Source organism: Vidua chalybeata, chromosome 9 (assembly GCF_026979565.1).
Source record: "Vidua chalybeata isolate OUT-0048 chromosome 9, bVidCha1 merged haplotype, whole genome shotgun sequence".
NCBI classification, from domain to species: domain Eukaryota; kingdom Metazoa; phylum Chordata; class Aves; order Passeriformes; family Viduidae; genus Vidua; species Vidua chalybeata.
Window position 1 is genome coordinate 26,820,962 of NC_071538.1, and position 24,157 is coordinate 26,845,118.

At 37.4% G+C, this 24,157-nt stretch overlaps 1 protein-coding gene across 1 annotated transcript in view; it reads right to left on the reverse strand.

The window, feature by feature from the left end:
• Positions 1-828: 828 nt before the first annotated feature.
• NEK7 (NIMA related kinase 7) overlaps positions 829-24,157 on the reverse strand; it is a 69,127-nt gene continuing 45,798 nt past the window's right edge. The window contains 3 exon segments of the mRNA XM_053950269.1: positions 829-8,236; positions 14,453-14,566; positions 18,960-19,054. Of these exon segments, the coding sequence (XP_053806244.1) occupies positions 8,126-8,236; positions 14,453-14,566; positions 18,960-19,054 (320 nt within the window). The 3' untranslated portion in view covers positions 829-8,125.

A 24,157-nucleotide genomic window follows, 5' to 3' on the forward strand; every position in this document is an offset into this window, starting at 1 on the left:
AAAAGTACAGCAGGAAGAATTTTACTCCTAATACATTACATTATGCCAAAATCAGAATCTAAAATAATGATTTATTCCAGAATGAGGAACAGAAATTATTCTTGATAAAAATGAATACTGAAATTAATAGCAGTTAAAAATGTACACCAAATTTGGTAATTACCTTCGCAAATATTCTCACACAAGAGTAAAAGCTCTAAATCACCCGCCACTCTTTTTTTTCTTTTTTTTTTTTTTTTAATCTTTGAACACTTTTAAAAGCTCCAGTATAACAATTACACACAGCCACCACCACCCTCCTGCCAGACTGGTAACTGTTAAATGATATTCTGTAACATCAATAAATTATTCTTAGTTTATGGAAATTGCTTCCTCAAAGAACTTGACAGATTTGAAACTGAATCTATTTGTCATATTCTTTATTTGCCCCCAAGAAGTTTGTTGTCAGAAGTTTCAAGTTCTCATTTAATACAGGGCAAAATTTACCAAAAAAAACCCCAGTGCTCTGAAATCTGACCCTGCTCAACTCATTTTCCTCTTCAAATTTTGATAAATCTCTCCAAGCAAGTTTCCACCAACACTTGAGCTTGAAGTAGCGTTCCCATAACCAGCAGTGATCTGACACCTGCTGGTTTCATTCTCTTCCCATCCCACCCTCAGTGCTAAGCTTCCTTCCCCAGAACAGGCTCCAGAAAACAGCAGCAGAGTTATTTTCAGGATCCCAACTTCCTTGCTTCACCATGGTGGGCACAACTGTGATCTGCCAGGAAACATTTAGCAGATTTGAAAGGTAACAATTGAGAAATCCAGGCCATAAACACCACAGAATGTTTGTATCAAGTTTTACTGCCAAAAGTTTTATTTTACACTCGAGTTGCAAATGAATATGGGTTACACGTCATACAGGATGCAGAAGTACTACATGAACATATTTGTTAGCAATAACAAATTTTCAGAAAATAAAACATCCTAAGTTCTCTCTTTGTCCCAATACTTGACTTACCTTTTTGCAATATAAAGAACATTTGAGGAGTGGCAGAAGAAAAAATAATGGCCACAACTTGTAACTGAGGAGTTTCTGGCTGCACACAAGGCAAACAAGGTTTACAGTGAGGCACTGGAGCAGGCTGCCCACAGAAGCTGCTCAGTTACCCTCCCTTGAGGGTTTCTAGATCTTGCTGAAGCCTTAAAGCCCTGCTCTGAATTCAGCACTGACTCAGCTCTCAGCAGGAAGCTGGACTAGAGCCTTCTCTCAAGGTCCATTCCAATCTGAATGATTATAAAACTTGATTCAAGCACAATCAGCAGCCAAATACAAACAAACCAGTGAATGCCTCCTGTCTTCCCCACTTCCAACAAAAAACACTCATCTTTAATGAATCATCTTTACAACAGTCCAGCATGACTGAAATCAAAGGAACAAGCAGCAAATTAAGTCTACTGAAGAAGACCAACACCACATTAAAAGGCCTTTGCATAATTTAAGATTCCTTTTGTAACATCGAACACAGATTTTTTTTAAATTGCTCTTTCCACATTTGCAATTATCAGCCATATAACAACACCAAGTATATTCCTAGTCATTTTCAGCTGGGAGATCTCCTGTCCACGCTTCTATTGGCTTGATACGCTGGCGGTGCCGTATTCCCTGCAAGTGTCCCAGGGAAGACAGAGAAACAGGGACCAGGAGGTGGAAAGGAAGTAAGGAATCCCAGAACATCTGTTTTATCCAGGTTGAGACCTCTATCCATTGCTAGGCTTTAAATGAAAAGCAAGTGGAACTATCAGGAAGGACTCAATTTCCTATTTTTAATTCCATTTGACAGAAAATTGCAATTAGACAAAAGAAGTAAGGCCGACACCACCACTAAGGCAGCTGTAGAAGAACTGCACAGTGCGATACAGGCAGGGAACAAGGAATAAATATAAAACCTAAAAAGTACTAGATTTTTTTTTTTTGTGCCAGCAAACAACTGATCCTCTAAAACAAAATAATTACTCTGGTGTAAATAAAAAGTCAATAAATGTGTGTATATCCACACCAAATGTAACATTCAACTCTATAGCCTCCAGTTCCAAAACAGCAAACTTCTCAGTTTTACAGAGATTTTCATTTCTCAATCTCAACATATCTCAGGATAATTATGAGCAAAAGCCAGACAATTTGACCAACAGTGAATCTCTGCAAACATAGAATCTTCCACCTCTGAAAGCCTGCTAAAAGTATGGAATCAGATCGTGCACCCACACAGAAAACCACGCACCCACCACAGAAGCAGCTTTGGTTTGGCTTTGGTTAGGGCAGTATGGGTAGAGGAGCAGGAGAGCACCAAGTCAGTCCTGTACCTGGAGGGGCTGGATGGCACAGCAACAGAGAGCAGCGCTGTGCCCAACTCTGGGTCCAGCCAGGGAAGCTCTTAGGCATTTCCTTATTTCAAGCAATAGTTAAAAGCACTGAAATCAAGTTGCTATAGCAGGAAAACAACTGTTAGCTGTACGTGCAGCAACAAGACAAAGTTACATACAGTAAATACAAAGCAATTAAGGAAAAAAATTCTTTATCTGAAATGACAGAAAACTAAAGGCCCAAATTCGAGGACTTTTGACGTACTTGGAGAAACAATCTATTCCAACTCTACAGTACAGAAATAAGATCAGATTTGTGGGATTCAGGTCTCTTTAAAACACAAAATAAGTAATTTGGTGGAGTTCCTTCTTCAGCACACAAAACAGTGAAAGCCCAATGACAGTTTAGTCCTGTCAAATTCGATACTTTGAAGGGAGAAAAGAAGCCAAAATGACACAGAGGTTAAATCAGTGAAGATAAAAGAAAGAACAGATAGTGAAGAGGGCTGGATTCTGATACATCTAACTCTGAGACATTTGATACGCAGGCATGGGAGAAGTGTCAGAGATAGAAAGGTTGTGGCCTCAGAAAACAGGCAAGTAAAATTGTCAGGGATGTTAGAAAATAGTCTAGAGGGAGTCAGAAATAAAAATTAGACCTTTGAATCTGAACAGGTCTGAGGCTGGCTGGATACAAACAGAATAATCTGGAGATAGAACCATGGGAGAACCAGACTAGGCAGGGAAGCACTGGATTTTTGGGGAATTCAAATAAAGTGCAACATTTAAAAAATCCAAAAACAAACTGGAGAGAGGGTGTTTAGGTACATGAAATCATATGACAGGGAGAAAAAAAGGACAAAGTATTAAAAACCAGAAACAGTTACGATGATGGTGCCACGTCCTTAAAGACAGATGAAAAAAGCAACTTGGTTGCTACTGAAGGAAGAAGTAATTCAATGAAAGGAATGAGAGGCATAAAAGATACAGAAATAAAAGGGGCAAACTGATATTCAGAAAGGCTGGAACAGAAATTAAGAAATTACAAGGGATTATGTCTGGAGGGAGAAATGGAGACAGGACAGTGTGAGAAGCAGCCAAGGAAACCATGTACAGCGAAGCAGACAGAGATAAAAATAAAGACAAGTGAGTAAAAAGAAGTGAGGCCAATGAAGGAAGGAGGCAGCAGTGAAGACGAAGGAGTCAAAAAGGTTAATAGACTGGAGATCCCAAAAGGAGTGAGTGACAGGGTGGAGAAGAGAGAAAGACAGATAAGCTGAAAGAGAGCAGGTAGTGATCAGAGAAAGGGAATTTAGAAATGAGAGAGAATAAAGTGAACAGTATTTAGTAAAGACAAGGTCATGGGAATGACTGAGGCAGTAAGAAAATCTATCTAAAACTGGAAATCACAGGCACTGGGCTGGAAAAACAGAATGAAAAACAAAGGATTAAAGCACTGATCAGGGGAAAGGAACTGGGTTTGCCCATGGGGAGGGATAAAATTTGAAAAGACTGAAATGGGTTGAGTTTAGCAAACACACAAAGAAAGATGCAAACTAATGGCCACTAGGAAAACTAGACAGAGGACTTCAAACCAGGAAGAGGGTAAGGGCTGACAACAGGACTGACAAAGCAGAAGCCAAGAGTCATTGAACTTCAGTAGTGAATATGAATGGCAAATACCTTTTTAAAAGTATCAGAGAAGGGAATAAAGGCTCAGAGAAGGGAATCATTTTAAAAAAACAACTCTAAACATCTATATTTGAGTAATGTTCAGAAACATAAGTAGCACCCCACCAAGCAGGGTTCACACCTCTATTTCCCTCCTTGCCAGAAAGATTTGCTCAACCAGATCAACCCAGAGATCAGCAATTCAAAAGGCCACTGCCAACACTGCCACTGGCTAGGTAATGTGGGGATATGGCTGGGTTGCGAAAATTTTGACTGTTGAAGTAGATAAACTATTAAAAACTATGAAAAAACAGTGATTTGACCTCTGCCATCCAGCACCCTTCTGTCTTCACAAAACAAGACCAGAAGGCCTTCACTGGCTCTCCCTCACGTCACCTCCTGTTCCTACCAGGTCACACAGCCAATGCAGCATTCACCAACACTCCAACTGAGCTGCATAACAGCAAAGAGAAGAGACTAAGCAGACAAGACTGCTGCAAACAAACATCACTGCGATTTTGGGTCCCACTCAGAGTTATCTGAGAACCACTGGCATAAAAGTTCTTCTCCATTTCCAAGCCTCTGTCAAGAATTTCACTCTATGGCTTTCTTAATCATGAGCATGAATAAAACACCAGCCTTCTCAGACACTTCTAATACTGCATTTCATCTTCTGCTATACTGGCATGTTTTTAAAGTTTCTGCTCATTACAAAAAGACAACACACTTCTATTGCCTGCTCATACAATTGGGAGCTGGATCATTAGGAGTGCAACAAAACAGGGGAAAAAACCCAAATTATTCCCTGCTACCAAAGCAGTGACACGCAGAGAGTATACAAAGTGAGCTGAGCACATCATTTCTATCTACCCTACTGATTACTGTTTATTTGTGTGTGTAGATGTGATTCACTCAAAATTACTGAAATTACATAAAACCCAGCTGAAATATAATCAAGAGCTCACAGGACTGGGGTCATAATGGGAGCTCTTTGTTATTTTTATGCTTTATCGCATATTTCAATATTGAAAATATTTTTAAATTTAGCTTAAAATTTTAGTTTCAAATTTTAGTTTAAAACACACAACAAACCGGATGTAGTATTTTTAGATAATCTTTTAACAAATAATACAAAAATGATTTTTTTTTTGTGTACTATCTTTTGTTATAGTCAAAAATCTCACCTAGAATCAACTACTGGAAGCAGTAAGTTGTTCACACGAGAGGCAGCATCTACTGTAACATTATATTTATAAATCTAAACAAGAAAAGTTTGAAAAATATAGAAACACTATAATTTTTACACTACATTTAATATCTGTATGTTTTATTTCTACTGAACTACTGCACAGCAAGGGTGCTTTTGAGACAAAGGGATTTTATGCAATTTTATGCAAAGCACAAAAAAGTTCACCCCTGACACAAGTTAATACTGGAGCATTACTGAAATAAAAGGAGGAGCTGGTCAGACACTTTTGGGTAGAAATGTAACATGTTTTCTTTAAAGAAAATAAACACATAATGCCATAGCTTAAAATAAATAGTGTCAAATATTATCATCAACATATGAAAAATAGGATGGTGGTTTAGAAAACATTTTATAAGCACATTGGAGTGTTATAACAAGACTTACCATTTTAATATGTTACCAGGTACTTCACTTTAGGGAGAGATTCTACAATCCCCAATTATGTAAGCAGTTCTATTAACGCACACTGCCTTTTTAATTACAGAAGTCAGGTACCAAACTCAGGTGCACCATTCATTTCAAAGATTTTTAAGTCACTATTTCTTTTCCTCAGCACAATATTTAATGATAAGTACTAAAAAGAAACCCCCACATTGCTAAAAAAAATTAAATGCTTAAGTATGCACATTTGCTAACTCTTAACTCATTATTCTTTTACTCAGCATATCCTTCCAGGGGAGGGATATCTATCAGCAGTTTCTGGCAGGAAAAGTTCAATACTTTATGCATAATATTAGATACAAATAGCCTGCATTGCACTGGGGGGCTTTTCGGTGATTTTTAGATGTTCTAGCACATTTCAGAAAAAAAAAAATTGAGTACTTGTGCAAATTAAGAACTAATTCTGGCAGTCAAGCAAATATTGTGCTGCCTTTTTCAATACAAAGCATTTCATTCTACGACATGTGAAACATTGTTACAGAATATAACCAACAAGTTTTAAATTATATAACCATGATGAAAACAAATGAAAACAAATCTAGAGGTTGCTAAACACAAACCAAAGTTTCTCAAATACTTCTTTCCAACAAAGTGTTCCACTGAAGTTCTATAAGGTTAAGTGCACACAGAATTGAGAAATAAAACTACATTTTCATACAATTTGTCCAAGAAAACCTGGAAGCAAAAAATAAAAAAGTATGTATTAAGATAAGCTGATGATCTGGCATACACCATCTAAAATCTCCCCTTTTCTTTTTCCAAACACAATTTTCATAGTATTTATAGTTTTAAAAAATACAAAACCAAAAACAATCCTGACCCTGCCTTGAACACAAACTCCACATATGATTTTTTTTATTTTTTGAGCATTATATAAAATAAAAATTACAGCTGCTCAGAGAAACAAACTAGCAAAAAAAAAAATCTGAGAATGCAGGGATGTGACAGCATCTAGAATCTATATATATATGTACATACTTCTGCTTTTATTTGAACTAACTGTTTACCCCCATAAAGAAAAAGACTTAACTGACAGTAACAGCTCCCTAGCTGCTATCACTGATAATAATTACCTTTTGACAGTTCCACAAAAAAGTTCAGTCTTGAAACTCAAGGAATTTCATTTCACTCTCCATTTTTACCACATTTAAAAACAAGACACATTCCTTCCTTAACAACAAAAATATATAAGCATACCCCAAAAGGCACTAAGGTCTAACAAAAATATTCAGCATTTCCTTTTAAACGAATAAAGTATCTGTAAGACAGTTTGCATATATAATTATTTTCCAAATTAAGGCGTGGCAACTTTATCTTCAACATAAAAGCTATAATTTACTTCTGCTAAATATAAAACTAAGTCTCAGGATACAGTATACAAAGATCATATATTTATGTAGAATATATTTTGTGCTATACTAGACTATTATATCTTTGCCAAAAGATCTCAGTATTTAGAAAAAAATAAAATTTAAATATACTGTAAGGTCACTTGAATTATTTTAAACACAAAAAATCTACAAACAGTGACATATACACAAACAGTTGGGAAGTTGTAACTTAAAGATCACATCTTTTAATCAGACCTGCTCAAAGAACAGCCACAAAAGAACCCTATTGGCTACAAGAAGCATCTGCATGTTTTTAAGACTGAACTATGCAGACTCCCATTGCCCCAGGGCAATGCTGCACAAGTCTATTGAAAATGACCCGATTGCTGAATCAACACCTTAAATTTTCCCAGAAAACCTCCAACAAATGTTTTGTGTATTATGAGAGACTAACAAATCAAAAGGGGACGTTACAAAAGTTTCAGCATGACAATTTTTCCTGAAATTATTTTTCCATTGCATTTGGCAAGCAGAGAACTAATTCTATTCCTTGTCTACTCATACAGCAAGAACTGCAAACTACAATTCAATATAAAATACAGTAAGCTCCTGTAATAATTATGTTCCTCTTGGAACAAAGATTAAAATAAAGTTAACTGTGCTGATTCATACTTTCCATAAATTACTAGAAAGGTGAAAGATTCAGACATTTTGCTTCTTGATATTAAGCCTAATATCTGTATCATGTGCAAAAGTGCAACTGTGTTTTAGAACTGAGGCCCAACTGAATACAATTTTGTTATTACAGAAAGTATACTTGAACCCACTAACATGGAAACAGCGGTTCACAGCATCTTAAAATTATGCTTTACATATTTAAACCTGTTGTAAAACTGCAAGTTAGTAAAAAATACGAAACCCAGAAATAAACAGAAAACAACAAAGCTTGTATATAAATTGGTTTACAATTCCAAGCACAACAGTAAGCTCCAAATAATTACATTTGTGTAACACACACGGAGAGGTGGGATGATTTATTTAAAGCACTTGGTTCTTGCTGCTCCTTTCCTGGGGCTCTGCTGGCTGTTCAGCTGCTGGCGGTGTGTGCGTGCATCCGTTTCGCTACATCGTACACGTAGGTGATGTCTGGGCGCTTCTCCGGATCCGGGTTGATGCACATATTAACTAATTGTCGCAGCTACAGAGGGAGAGAACATGACAGGAGCATTGGCCTTCTTACAAGCAGGATTTGTGCATTATCAAATTCAAATTAATACAACTGGCAAAAATTAGGCAAACAGCGATTCTGCACAAGCACACGGGCAGCCCTCCCTCTCTGCTCACACGCTGCACGCAGCCTTATGCAAACACATATGCAACGCGCTCCCCTGATTTCTACATTTTGCACTGCTGGCCAGAAAAACTGATGAGCCAATTCAAGTTCTAATCCTTTCAACATACAACTTTAGACATGCATTTAGTCCAATCCCACATAATTTTGAGAAAATTCCCCGTGCTTCTGGAGGGCTGTGCCGGCAAAGCCCAGAAAGACTGAAGGGAGCACCGAGTGAAGGTAAACGAGGGCTGCTTTGCTCATTCAGTCCCAATACAGGAGTTAGCCAGCAATAAATGGCATTTCTGCCTGACAGAGCCCAACAAACAAAAGGCAGTGGTGCTCCATCTAACACACAGTTAACCCCCAGAACCTCCTGCTGCCAGGAGCTACCAATACACACACATTCAATTCAGCAACTGAACAAATTAAACCCACTGAGGGGTCCCTGTTATAAGGACTCCACCCTTGCAGAAATATCTGAACATAAAACTGGAACCTGAGAAAATATTTTGGGCAAGTGCCATATTATGCTGGCCCTGTTACTCCACTTGTCCACTGCTGAAGACATGATAGTGGAAAAAAAAAAAAAGCTTTGGGCTACATCCTGATATGTATCCTTAGGATCAGATTGTTTATAGTGTTCTTTATGTAAAGAAGCACAGAATTAACAAATATTCACAAAAGCCTCTATCTGGGAATAAACAAATCACTATGACCAGAAAATCCAGAAGCACCATAACCTAATGGGTGTTTTTAATAGACATATTCAGCATAAACAACCCAGAAGAGCTGCCACACCACCTCCATACTTTTCATTGCCTTCATAATGAAGGCAAAGAATTTATGACATTACAACTTGATATACTGTATGGATAACCTTCTGATAGGGCTTCTATTTTCAATTGTGTGCATCTCCTAAGCATTTTTTCAATGTGGAAGATACCTCTTTCATAATGACTTATTGAAATGTTCAGAGTGCTTTGCAGTAACAATTTAACCAACTCTGAGGATCTTCCTTTATGCTTGTAAGGAGCTTTGCCAAATCCTCCTGGAGCTCCTTATAACACTGGGGACAGGTGGGGAGGGAGGAGGAGGAGGACACTCCAACAAACACATTGTGATCCAATCTTCTATGTCAATATATAAAATTTGGTGTGGTCTCCCAGCCAGTACTACTAGGTAGGATTACTGAAAAAATCTGTAATTATTGCAACTAACACAGAGCGACCTCATCACCCTCATTATTCAAAAGTAACATAAGCTGCCTCTTTAAACGTGCCATCGGAGAGTTTCCTTCCTGCTTTTTAGAAAAAGAACAACAAGGATTTTCAATTATAATTATACTCCTTTCACTTTTCTGAAGATTAATGTAAATGCACAGAAATAGGAATTCCTGAAGTTAAGGAAGAAGCACTGCATACCACTCTATAAAGCTTTGTCCATTAGCCCTTGCAGATAAACTGTATATAATATGCAGATGTTTTGTATTCAACAGTATAAAATCTATGTCGTTAGACATCCCATTCTTTAGCAAGAAGAGCTTAATATTTAAAAATGAAATAATTCTGAAGCTAGTGGTCAGATTACCAGATTGAAAAGAAACATTAAATCAAAATAATCTGTAACAGACTTGCTATTTGCATTTTAAACACAGTAAGTATATTCTGACTAATGGAGTTATAAAGCCATCATATTGCTTCTGGCAGTCAATAAATAAAATACAATGCCAGTGGCAATAAAAACTATTAGCCTGCAATAACTCCCAAACATTTGAAGAACAGAATGCTGGAAATAATTAGCTACTGTAAGAAATAATAATTGCCAGCATGTAATACAAACATGCAAGCCAAACAATCTCCTGCAGAAGAAGCAGGTGGGACACAGGGTAAGCAGGAGGCACAGTATAAGCAGAGATGAGCAGCTTGCCATGCAACACCGCAGACAGCCTGCACAGAAAACAGGAAAGACTGAAGAACATCCAACACCATAAATCTGAAATCAGAGTCAAATAAGCAAACATTTTTTGAAGAGAATAGAGGTGTAATTTATCTGCAAAATACATCTAATCCTGAATGTATACGTTTCTCCTTCTCTGTGAAGACTTCCATCTGTTCAACAGAACTGCATACAGTGAACAGTCTTCATAAAGGACCTTGAATGGTTAAAACCCACAAAGCCAGCATCAGAGGGGAAGCGGAGTGTTCTTTCTCCTGTTTTTTCTAGCTGTTTATCAATACTGTTTGTAGAGCAGCAGAAATAGATCTTCAAGAAATTTACCTGTTGAGCACTTGAGAAACCTTGTCACAGACCTCTCTAAATGGCAGTCACTGCAATTACTGCAGTATCTCTATGCCACTCCTTCCCTCGGCAGGTCCAGAATCTCACTGGTAAGGCAGGAATGCTGAGTTGACCATGCCTGGGACACTGCACAACAATAGTGCAGATTCCTGAGTAATTTCAAAACCCTTGAGCTCTTTTGAGCCTTGTAACTGAACAGCAAACCCTTGGAAGAAGGTGAATTACTTCTGCTATACAGGATGAAAAGTTACATGGGAGCACAGCTTTCAGGACTGAAACTGGGACACTGGATAGCACTGGTTATAGCACTGATCCTTTACTCCTACAAGAATATCCATTTCAATAAACCTGAAATCCATCTGTCAGTCCCTCTAGTACTAATAAAACTTCCAGTGTATCAGAAAAGCTCACCAATGTCATGGGAAGAGGCACTGGGAGTCTAACATCAGACCATCATTAGAGATAGAAGTAATTTTTTACTACCTGGCATAGAGTGGCCAAGAGGCAGAGCAGACTGAGCCAGAGGGACCTCCCGTTGCCTCCCCAAGCTGCAAACTTCTTTGTCTGCTTATTGTTCTTAACCTCCTCTGTGCACTTAGCACAGTGACTGGCTTTAGCCTGGAGCTTAGCCTGACACTGGAGCAGTGGGACACACTTTAGCATGTTTTTCAGCTATGAAATAAATAATTATCACAAGTCAGGAGGAGTGCAGAAAGACAGAAATATGACAGGCAAGTACTTTGCATTGTTAGCCAGTTGAAATAGAGACATTTTCATATAGGGAAGTTTGGATTAAAAAAACCACACACACCACCATTCTTACTCTGAATAATACCTTCTTGAAGCCTTTTCTGAGTGCTTTTCTCCAGACCTGCTGGCAGCTAACACTACCATTGTGGAGCTGCTGGCTCCTTCTGCTTTCACATCTAGGTAGGAGGTTGGCAATGGACTTTAGAAGAAATGCACCTCAATCAAAGGGAAGATTTTAAAACTTCATCATGAAAGCAGTGTGATACTAATATCAGCTGACAAGATTTTAAGGGTATTGATTGGAGGTGGCGAGGGAGCACCAGCTTTGAATTCCCAAAAGCAGAACAGCTTTCAGTAAATGCTGAGTACTGACTCTGAATACCAGATGTTTTAAAGGGATATTAAAAAATTGAGATATCCAAAGTTATCAAGGATTTGAAAACCTTGGCTTGTGTCTACCACTGAAGCAATAGTTTGTGCAAATGCATCTCAGACTATCAGGATTTCTAATCAATGGTTTTTATAAACATTATCCATCTGTCCATCTAGAGGTGCATCTTTCTGTCACACTGCTCTCTGATGACACAGATGTGACACAATTACTAACACATTACTCTTCCACAGGTTTCAAAACTTAGAAAAAATGTCAAACCTTAAAACTCCCTAAAATTTACTTTCAAAAAGTTTCTTGAAAAAGCACTTGTCTTATATTTCATAATGAAAGTATTTACACTCCTATATTAGGGGATGCAGAGATCAACACTCAGTGAAGTTTTTTATTTCAGAAAATTCTCTTTTGTAAAAAATGAAGTGGGTTTTACCATTCAGTGATCCCTGATCTTTACTTCCGACCTGGTTACACATTTGACATCTGTATTTCCAGTACAGGTGAAACATTTAGCACAATATTCTAATATGACAGATCACACTTGTTTGTTTCTCTTTTTTACAGTTCATGCCAGCACAGTGTTTTTTGTACAAGCTAAAAATGGCTTATTTCAGTGCACTAGGTAATAAATGTATTTTTTCCAGGTACCTTAGTGAAGACACAAGTCTTCATAGCAGAACATAAAAAATATTCCCATTACAGTTTCCATAACTGATGGCTTCTTTTAAGAAACTGTTTTCTTGCCTATCTTAATACCTCTAATAGCTCTGATTCTCTCATTAAGAATAACTTGCATGTATTTTGCAGATAACTGCCTTATCCAAGGTGCAGAAGTATATGTCTGCTTTGAAATAAATAGAAAGTAACACGTTGTGCTTTGCATGTGTTTGCAAAACAAAAAACCTATACAGATGTAAGGAAAAGCTGGAATCTCTCTCCCCACCCAAACTCTGAGACCTTCTATCTGGGCCAGACTTTGATATTTGCCCCTTGGCTAGGAATCCACATCTCCCACTTCACACTTAGCTGCCGCGAAGTAGCCTTGCAGGCAGGCCAACTTCAACGAACCACTAGTGGTATCATCATTAAAATCCTGCTGAAGGTCACCATGGAAACCGCCTGCTGAGGCTTCACTGCTGCATTCGGCATCTCCTAATCAGCTACCATGTGAAATGCAAATTCAGACAGTCTGAAAATTAGTCAAGAAGAATAGAGGATGAGGATGCAGATATGTGAAATATTCATGTGCTTCATGGAAAAAGGAAGACAGCATGAATGACACAACAAAGAACGGCCCCTGACACTCTCGCTATCATTTTGCATTATTGTTCACACCCTACTGTATTTCTAGGCCTCCAGTTCTGAAGTTGGTTAGATGAACTGCCATATTTAGAGTCTACAATAAATAATAATTAAAAATGGCCAAGGTAAAATGACTAATCGGCAAACCCACAAAGAGCTAGAGTGTATAAATTACACAGTAGATCATTATTTCATCCTTTGTAACATCATCAAATTATCTTTTTAAGTCCAGTTGGTTTCATAAAAGGGGAAAATTGTCACTATAAATACAAAACAAAACACTGAGCAGTAATCTTTTATTAATAGTCCAATCACTGTCTATGAAAGCAAGAAAATTTAAGGTTCAGAATTACAACCCCTACTCTATAAATGAAATTGTATAATGCTTTATGTTTATTAAAACTATTTCAGTGCTTGTGTTTATTTGGTTTTTCAAAGTAATCTTTAATTCATGTAGTCTGAATTCAGTTAGAACTGGTTACTAATAACTGTTCTTTGGTTTACAGCTTCTATCAGTTTGCCCTGTTGTTTTCAAAGTGGGAAAGTATTTCAAAACTGGCATCTAAGTACATTAACAAGCAAGGATTTATATTTTTTCATTCTGTTACATTAAGAAAAATATTTATTTTGTTTAGTTTCTTTTCATTTTAGAGCTTACAAAAGCAAGTACTCCCCCTTAAATGAACTAATGACAGTAAGTACTGTTAGCTCTCAGCTTAAAACAAACACTGCTGAGATTTGCAGGAGTATATTGTTCAAATTCAATTATATTATGTGTGCCTGTTTTTCTCTGAAATTTACTCTTAGTCTTGTCAAGAACCACTCCTTGCAAAAGAACCTCTGTTCAATTGTACTGAACAGCACATCCCAGTTTTATAATGCAGACAAATGGGACCTGAACAATTTGTTTTTACTACTGAGTTACATTATATCTATTTTAATGCAGGCCCCTAGAGGAACAGGGCCAGTGCACTAATTTACTGTGCAACATAAACATGGATAGTTGTGTTTTTAGAAAAACACCCTACAGATGTAAGGCTCTATCCCATCCTGGCACGTGGAACATATCCTTGTGCATTCTGGGAAAGTATTTTACCATACTTGCAAGGAAGCCCAATGAAATTAAGAATCTAATAGTGTGACGTTTCCATCATTAATAGCCTCAAATATAAATCATGAGAGATTTGTTTTGACAGCAACATTTGAGCGAGTTCAACAAGCAAACACTTATAGGCATAATCTGCAAATAACATAAAATCACACAAGTTCATTTACTTCCCTGGAAGCGTGCCAGCTTACATAAACTGGGGATCCAGCCCATGAAAAGGAAAATTACTTACTTCCTCTGAATAGTGATCTGAAGGGAGAGGTGGGTAGTCACACTGTTCTATCTTCTTGCATAGGGAGTACAAGTTCATTTTATCACCATAAAAGGGACTCTGCAGTGCAGCCATCTGTTTAAAGAAAATGTACAGTTTTCTTTTGCATTTTTAAGTAAAGCTATTTTGTCATAAAATCTGTAATAGTAACAAATCAAAAGTGATTCTTAATGACTCTCAATGCTCTGCTTAGAGGGAGCCCTGCAGTGATAATAACAGAAGTTCCAAAACTATTCCTGTAACCACTGTATGTACTTATTCTATGTCATACAACCATAGCTGCCACAATCCTTACAATGCAGTATCTGAATTGCACACTGTTAGGGTTTTATTAATAGACTATGAGGGGAAATTCAGTAGTTTACGGTATTATTGAGAGTGGAGGGTCCTCGCACCACAAAGGACACCAAAAAAATCCAAACCTTTACTTTTCCTTGGAAGACCTTTTGTAAGAAAACACGTAAGTTACAGGAAAACATTATCTAACCTAAAGCAACACGTTGTGTAGATAACACTAGATAATCATAGCAGATTTTGTAACCTTCCACAGCTGTGACACTAGGCTTCAATATAACTGGGGGTTCTGAAAGCAAGAAAAAGCTATCACCTATACTTCCAAGATCTCAGACCCAAAATCTTCATAATTCAGGATGTTATTAAAAAAAAAAATCCCCAAACTTCCATCAGAAGCACGGAACTGGCATCTATGGCAATAATTTGCAACTATAATACTAAACTAAGAAAATCAGTTGCAGAGCACTTATATAATTGATCAGCTTAAAACTAGCATTAATAAACCTACACTTTATTTCCAGACAATGTTACGACTTGACATTTGAGATGGAAACAAACGCTATGGCTAGCTGGATTAGAAATATAAACATTCATTTAAAATCTCTCCATTCTGTTCAAAGCCTAAGAAATCTTAACTGTAGCAGCACGAATGCTGCTCTGAGTGCAGAGCTGCCCCAAAGTCAGTCACCCTTTTCTACATGTGCTAATAAGTTTGATTTTGGAAGGACAATGTGTACATTCCCCAGACAGGCAGAGTGTGTGTGAAACACGCTAGTCCATGCTGTGCTACTCAGTGAGCTTCAGCAGGGACAGGACAAGCTGAAAATGGCTCTCATCTGTCTTGTGGTCTTCCAGATAGAAGTTTAACTCTTTCATGTCTAAGCATCAATATCACTGGGGGAAATGTATGAAAAGAATTACCAAAATTCCCTTCCACTTGTTTTATATCTCATTAATTTGCTCTCAAATAGTTCAATACTTTTTCCTATTACCTTCAAGTAAAAATAAATTTTAATGCTCCCAAAACAAGTATTATGCTGCAGTTGCATCCTACATTCCTCCCAGTCTGTATTACTAAGATAATGTTAATTTTTGTATTTACATGACATTGTCTCTTACCTTAAAAAGAATGTTAAAAATGCAAGCTGAAGACCAAAAAAGAAAAGAAGAAAAAAAAAGAAAAAAAGAAAAATCAACTGCAGGGTCTGTACGCATGCAGAAATTCTAAATAAATGCATAGATACTCATTTTCATACTCTAGGTGTTCATTAAAAAGTACTTTTGTTTGAATGCTGCCGAGTGTTAAAAAAATTCTGAATGTCCCCTAAGGAGTTAAAACAGGAATACTATATTTTCATGCATCTCCTGCTTTGACAGATGAAAAATGTCAACTGTCCTGTTTTTATTTTCAAGCTTTTGCACTATTCATCTGGTTCATTAGTGCATCTCGCTGCTGCCCCTGACAGCTGCTCGCCCTCTCCTCCCAGCAGCTGAATTTTTCAGGCTAATTTGATCCTCCACACTGAGACGATCGCTAGAATGATTGACTTGCTCCCTGACCTCCAGGGTCTGACTTTGCTGATTAGTATTCTGGGGGTGTCTGAGGGACGAAAGCCCACTGTCTGTCTTCAGGGCTGGTGGCAGCTCGCTCGCTCTCTTTTTTTTTTTTTTTTTTTTTTTTTTTTTGAACTGTAAGCCACCAACCTACAACCCTGTAAGGATGCAATTGCTACGATGAACAATAAAAGGAAATGTGTAAGACCTACTTTTCCATGTAAAGGTCCATGTAGCAAAAGCACAGCATCTTGATTTTAATTAGTAAAGTCTACTTTGTTGCATATCAATTAAAACTCCACTGGTAGTGTTTTTGAGATTTCAGAAATACCTGGGGCTCTAAAATATTCAGACTTTAAAACATACTTCTGCAAAATCTTATTGACCACACAGTTAGGATTGAATAATAGATTGTTATACACACAAGAAATAATAATTTTTAAACACAAGTTAGTTTAAACCTAAATTAAAACGTAACTGAAGAGTTTAGTGGCAATTAAGCATTTACTGAGATGCGATAAACTTGCCACAGCTTTTTTCCAATTAAGCTGGTGACAATCCAGAGCACATATGAACACACATCACCATGAAATCAACATAATAGAACATGCTAAAATGCAGGCAATAGACAAATCACAGAAAGACTAGCAACACAAAAGTGCACAGATTAAAAAACACCATTCATTAGTCCACACAAGTCTTGAAGAACCTTAAGTAATCACCTTCCAATAATTAAGAAAAAAATACTACGTGAGAAAAATGCTGAGCATGTATTTTGAATTTGCTGTAACTGAAATTTCAAAATTACAGATAAATGCTCAAGATAAACTTCGGAAACAAAACAAGAAAACCCACCACAAATATCTGGTATGTTGCAGATCAACTAAATGCAATTCTAAAAGAAATTAAAAGCTATAGTTGAAGACAATGCCCAATACTGTAGCTATGTATCAACAACAAGGGTCCTAATAATTATTTTATTCTTTCAATAAGAAAAACAAACACTACCCCACATCAGCTTAAATAGCATCCTGGTAAAACCTCTAAAATAAATCAAAGGAGAATCGTATTTCAAGATGCTGAGTTAATCAATGGAACTGAGTTATTTAGGTATTTTGGGATTATCTACCACATCAAAGAAAAATATAATATTCACATAGATGTTTAATATACTCTACCAGCATTAAGGCAGCAAGCTTAAAAAATTCTTTAGAAAACTACTACTGATTTATATCCAGCAATTTAATTTCATATAACATAAAAGAAAAATTAACCTTAAACCGTGAGGTTTTTATGTAACAGTAATTCAAAGGTTTTATTTGTTTATTTCCAGATTTCAAAAAATCCTCAAGTAAACCAACAAAGGGCAAAGAAATAATAACACTGAAGAATGCTCATCCACCTTTATGCTACCTTAGGGCTTGCACAAGTGTGCAAAGCAGAGCACTGAAATTTGAGGCAGCTGCTATGGTCAGTATTGAGGAATCCCAATACAGGATTAAGTTTTAGTTCAGGATTCAAACTTCTAAATACTTGCTAGCAGCTGGACTTCCTTCCTTGAATAATCCCCAATATTTAAAGCAACAGCTAAACACACAACTGCAGACTTGCAGTATAGCTATTCATCCTTTTAATATTCAAAGCAACATGTCAGTGATAGAAAGTAAACAAATATTACTGGAGATGATTCACCTGGCAGTAAAATCCAACCTCAACAGGCTGCCAGTGTCTTCTACACAATCCTAAAATAAACAAGGAGGTGCTGATACTGCTGAGTATGTGTTGAGTTCTGCTGACCCACTGAGGCAGGTGGCTTGTCGGTAAACAAAAAATGACTTGAGTAGATTAGTTTCTACCTGGAACATGACTGGGGAGACTTCACTGCCATTGCTGATGGAACCAGTTTTTCCCCAGCATCATTCAACACAGGTGTTATTTCTTCTAATCAAGAAATTATACACAAAGAATTTGGAAGATATATTTGTTTTAGAAGCCTACCTGTTCTTCACACCTTCATTTGCCTCCATTGCAACGTGCCCTGTACCTTTATTTTCTCAAAATATAGTAGTATTTAGAATTATGTGTCACCTACCAATCTCGACTGTACCAATAGAGAAACTAAACAACTGCAGTTTAACCATCACAGGAGAACAGAAAAAATTACATGTGTGTGCAACAGAAGTCGTTAAATTGAGAATTCATCCAAGCTAGCAGCAGTAAGTACAATAAACTTTTTTCATCATTTTACTTAGGCTTAAAGTCTTTATAAAAATAAGAAATCTGTATTAAAGTAACTATACTGCAGTTTTTGAAAGCATTACTTACATATTCAAATCAGTCCTACTACTTCTCAATGATTTATTAACAAAACCATATAACCAGCATGAAAACACATAGAACAATCTTACATGTGCTTACTATTATTCTTTTACTAATCCTTCAGTCACACCCAGTCTTCAAGAAATTGCTGTAAAATCTTTGTAGCAAGCCCAGTTAAAGGCAAGTTCAAGTAAAACACAAAAAAAAGTATTTCACATGCTTAGGTTATGTAAGGAGAGGTGGGCAGGGGAAGGGGGAAGTACAAGAGTGTTATTAAGTTCCCTGTATCTATCAGTATTACCTCATACAGCAGACAGCCTAGAGACCAGATGTCAGACTTGAAGTTGTAACCATTTTCATGTATTCTCTCTGGAGACATATAATAAGGTGTACCAACTGCAAAAAAACCACAAGTATTTTTGAATGGAAATTTCTGTTGTTATGCAGTAGTTAAATTACAGTTTTCCTGGTAAAAGAATATTTCTCATCTTTAATTTTGCTACACTTAAAACTTCAACTCATACTTAGGACACTTCAGTTTGACAAAACTACACAAATTAGCATCTATTTCATCCAATGCAGCTTTATTTTCACTGCTCATTACCAAAGCTATGCAGTTGTAGAACACTTCCAAATCTTGCTTTTAAGGAACCTCATGAGTAATTTGTTTCTCCTAAGGAGAAACAAGGGAAGGTACTACACACACACATCCCTGCTACTTTTCCAAACTGTTATTGCTGTGGCTGGAAACAACACTAGAAATTCTCTACCACAGGCTGAATTTTTTGTTTCACGAGTTATGTTCTTCCTTTGAGAATATATAAATCTGGAAATGCTGGTTTTGGAACTAAAAACACAGGAACTTTGAACAGCTGAAATTAAAACAGCCTGAGATTCTGGCCCTTCAGAGATGAGGGCAGGAAAAGCAGCAAGCCCCGCAGAAGCTGAGGTTCCTAAGGGCGACTCAGCCATCAGCTGTAGGACTAAATTCCACAAGGGCTTTTCAGCTCCCAAACCTGCACCTGTCCCAGCTTAATTCTGCCTCAGAGTTGTGGGCTCTGGAAATGTCTGCTCTTGAAAAGCAGAGTAAATTTATGTTGAATATTCCAGAACATCTCTCCCCTTGATTTTAATCAAACCCTACCCATTTGCATCACAAGTTACTTGGAACAGAGAAATACTGAGAGATGTTTCAGCTGTATAAAAAATATCATTACAAAGAAGTAGCTGAGTGATGAGTTCATGTATAACAGAGCAATAAGAAAAAGAAGTTATGGAAAATAATGGTAATGGCAATTTTAGTGCATTATTTCTGAACTTTCTCCCTGTTTCCCCAAAAAAGTCATAGATCTATACAGATTTTTATTTTGATTTTGTTTGAATATTTTTTTGAGCACTGAATCCCAGTGATGAAGAACAGCTGATTTCTGTCAATTCAAGTTGATTTTATTTTGAAACCAAACATCTTGCGACACCATCAATTAAAATCAGCAATTTTTCATTTTTGCTCTTTGTGGTATGAACCTCACACATTATTGTAACACAAGGATTTGGTTTCACTTTTGCTCTTCTGAATAGATGAAGCTAATTCAGAATTGATCTCTGTATGAATACTGGAAACAGAGATATAGTGAATATAAAAGTACTTCCACATCCAAATAATCAGATTAAATAACTTTAAGTAATCAGACATAATTTTACTCTAATAATTTCCAAAAGTTAAGGGGTTTGTTTTAACAACGTGCCCTACCATTAAGAAATGCTGCATGTCAAACTATGTCATGAGGAAGTAAGGAAGAGGAAGAATTAAATTCCTACTTGAAGGGCCCAGCTCAGATAGGGAAACCCAGAACCACCTATCTCAGGTAAGGCCACTGCTGCTGGTAACCCATAATTTCAGTTGATCTGCTCCTTGGCCAACAACACTGAAAACCCATTTAAACTGCTTCTGTAACAGACAGCTGTAACAGGCAAAGACAGAGGTCCCCATGTGGTATCCTCCAATGGATCTGGCTCCCTAATCATGCTGGGGGAGATTTCCAGCTCTGGGAAAGCTGAGAGTGCCACAGCCCCTGTCCCTCAGCACTGGGCTGAGCACTCAGTGCACCTCTGAACTGAGGCTGCCAATGGTAACAGCTTAAAGGGAGGAAGGCTGGGGAAAGGCAGCTCAAGAGAGTACTGTGGGAGACATTTATTCTCATAGGATGTTTGCATCCACCCACAACAGAGAACAGTCTTTTCCCTGTGAAACAATAGGCAAGCAGATGGGTAGACCACAATGCCAAAATAACTACCAAAATATCTAGAAGCAACTCTGTTTTCTAATGTATCAACATCAGTATTTTAATGGGCACTTAATGACAGATATCTTAAGATTAGAACTGCAACTAAGCATTTAGAATGACACAGGTTTCATATTTTTATTATCTTACTGTTTTATTTCCCTCGAGTTTTTTTTTAACACCCCAACAACCTGAGAGCTTGGACGCTTCTGAAAAATTTCAGCTACATTTTGTACCCATTAATTAAAGCACTGGTTTAATATATTCTGATGCTTTGTTGGTAGAATTCATCTAACAACAGAAATAAGTTTAATAGTAATGTGTTTGTTCACTGGCTGCAGCAGCAGTGCCTCTGCTGCTCTGAGGTATCACACAAGTGGCTGGCAGTGAGTAATGTGCCAGAAAGAGGCTTCACAGAATCCACAGGGGGCAGCTGAAAACACTGAGGTTTGAAGGTTCATAGTCTACCAAAAGCAAAGGTAATTTTAACCAGTAGCTCTGGGAAGCCTGCTGATACATTAGGGGTCTGATATGACCGTGAAAGATTGATGATAGTGAAAAGCAAGAACAAATGTTACCATTTTACAGCATTTAGCCTAGTGTAACACCTCCACTGCAATACAACCTGCAGCCCCCCATGGCTAACTAGTGAGAGGAATTAAAATTAGTTCTGTTACTCATGGAATCACACTAACAACCTGAAGATTCAGACATCATTACTACTTGTAAACTGTTTTTAATAGAAGATGACACTAAAGATTCATTATTCTGACATCCAGGAACTACTGAAAGCATTGCAATGATCCTTTGAACACAGTGAGCACACTCAGGACATAGCTGTGCTGCTGGTAAGCAACTACCAGTGTGATTGTATGATGTATTTCCTTCCTGGATCTTTTTTTACTGTTAAGTGAAATACAGCATCCCAGTAGTACAGAGATATGCAACTTCCTCACTTCCTTTACTCATCTGAAGGCACAGAAGTGGGATAATACAAGAAAAATCAGCTAAATCATTGAGGTGCCTACATTTTTAAGAACAAAATCAGTAACTTCAGTATTCTGCTTGCTCCATTTGCAGACCTGTGATAACCTGCAAGTCTGAATAGTAAACTCCTTGAAAATGGTCTGTGTCAAATACAGTGTCTCCTCAATCTGCTGCTGCTCTGGAGAGCCCTCCCTTTAAAGATGCTGTAGATCCAGAAAAGTGTTGATTCTTTATGCAAGCTTCCTGTTACTGGCAGAGGGAATAGACATAATGGAAATGGTGGTTAATACAGAGCAGGGAGCTGATTTGAAGGATGGGAGGCAAAGACTCTATTACAGAAAAGGGAGTTATGATATCAACAGTCCATATTACTACCTGGATAAACATATAACTCACAATGCATCTGAGTAAAATTGAACAAGTGCATCAAGGAGTGGAATGAAATACAGTAAGTTGCTCTAATATAGTTACTAGTTCTAAAATACTTACTAGCTGTAAAAGCTATCAAGCATTTTTAGGCTGGAAGAAAAATCAGCCTGGTAAATGTTAAATCTACTTATACAAAACAATGCAGTGGTTCATTCAGGACAGGTTTAACAGACCATAGTTTTAAAAATGGCCACATAATCATTACTGGCATTTCATGCATTGGCAAACACAACTAGCAGAATTCAGGAAGGGGGCTAAAGAGGCCAAATTTCAGTAAGCCAAAGACATAGTTTATGAATGACTCGGTGTCCATAAGATCACAGCAATTTTGTAATATAGAGTTCAATACAACATGCTTAACAAGATCAATGTGGATGCTGAAGACAGACAAACCACATCACAAACAAGCAGCTTGGAGGTCCTTTCCAACCCTACTGATTCTATAATGTTCAGGGTTTTGTACTTATGTAATGTAACTATAGGAGATGTCTAAGTCAAGGGTTAGTCTTCAAGGACAGGTCCCAATCTACTGCACTTATCCAAAGTAACTCTGCAACCTAGCCCACAATGTGCAAACAGTCCTTCTACATAAGTCAATCTATAAATATCTTGAGTTATTTTATAACAACACAATAGTTTCTCTTCAGCTTTCAAACTACTGTAAGAGATCTCATGTTTCTGTACATAAAATACAAGAGCTATTTTAACACAGCTTCCTTGATGACTGCAATGACTCAGCTGCAGATTTCCCTGCCAGCATTACTGTACACTGAGGGTGCAGGTTCTGAGTATGGTTGGGTGTCTAAGTGGAGTTTATTCTATTCACAGAATGGTGCTGCAAACCACCACCTCAGCACACCCTCTACTGCATTAGAGACCCATATGTGAGAGGAGAGGAGAGTATCAGCACACATCTTCACAAGGTATTTTATTCTCCACAACCTGTTTATAGTTTATATTCAACCCCCTCACATAACATGATCTAAGCTGGGGACAGCAGTATCACAGAAATGACAGAAGTTGTCAAAACACAGAAGACCAGAATTCCATGCAGATGATTCTCTGCATTTGAGCATTTGAAGAAGATTGCAGATCTGCTCCTTTGCCCTGCAAGAAGGGATCCCCATGCTGGTGGCAGTGCCTGCCTGGACAGCACACTGTGCAGCCTTACAGCACAGCCACAGCAGAGAGATCAAGTGATTGTTTTTGTAACTGAAATATGAAAAGACTTATCTCTACATCCACTGAATGGCTAACAAAGAAAAAACCACATATATCCATGAGCTGGCCTTAGAATTGCCATTTCACCAAAGAGCATAAGGCCTGGCATGCAGCCATTAAAACAGTAGCAAGAAAACCCTAACAGAGTTGTAGAGAAAGCAGCAGCAGTCCCTTTCTAATATAAAGTGTTCTGAAAACAAGACATTTTGTCAAGTTTATCAAATCAGCAACACCAAATGCCTCCATTTCCTCTGCCCTTTTGTAAGGAAGGTTTTCCATTTCCAAAAAGGTATAGGCATGACAATAGTAAAATTTTGATAAAGCTGTATAGAAAGAGTTAAGAACATGAAAAACCCTGTCCAGTGCAGTTTTTTCATTTGTTTCAAACAGACCATCAGTAAAGATTCTAATTAAACCAGTATTATTCATAATTAGCAGTTAGAAGCTGTAGCTAATTAAAATTTTAGTACATTTCTTTATCTCTGAAAGCCTGAATCTAGTTTGCTACTGAAATTTTTATAAAGCCTGTAAACAAGTATAAATTGCTACACATATGTTTGCAATTTACTAGGTTACATGC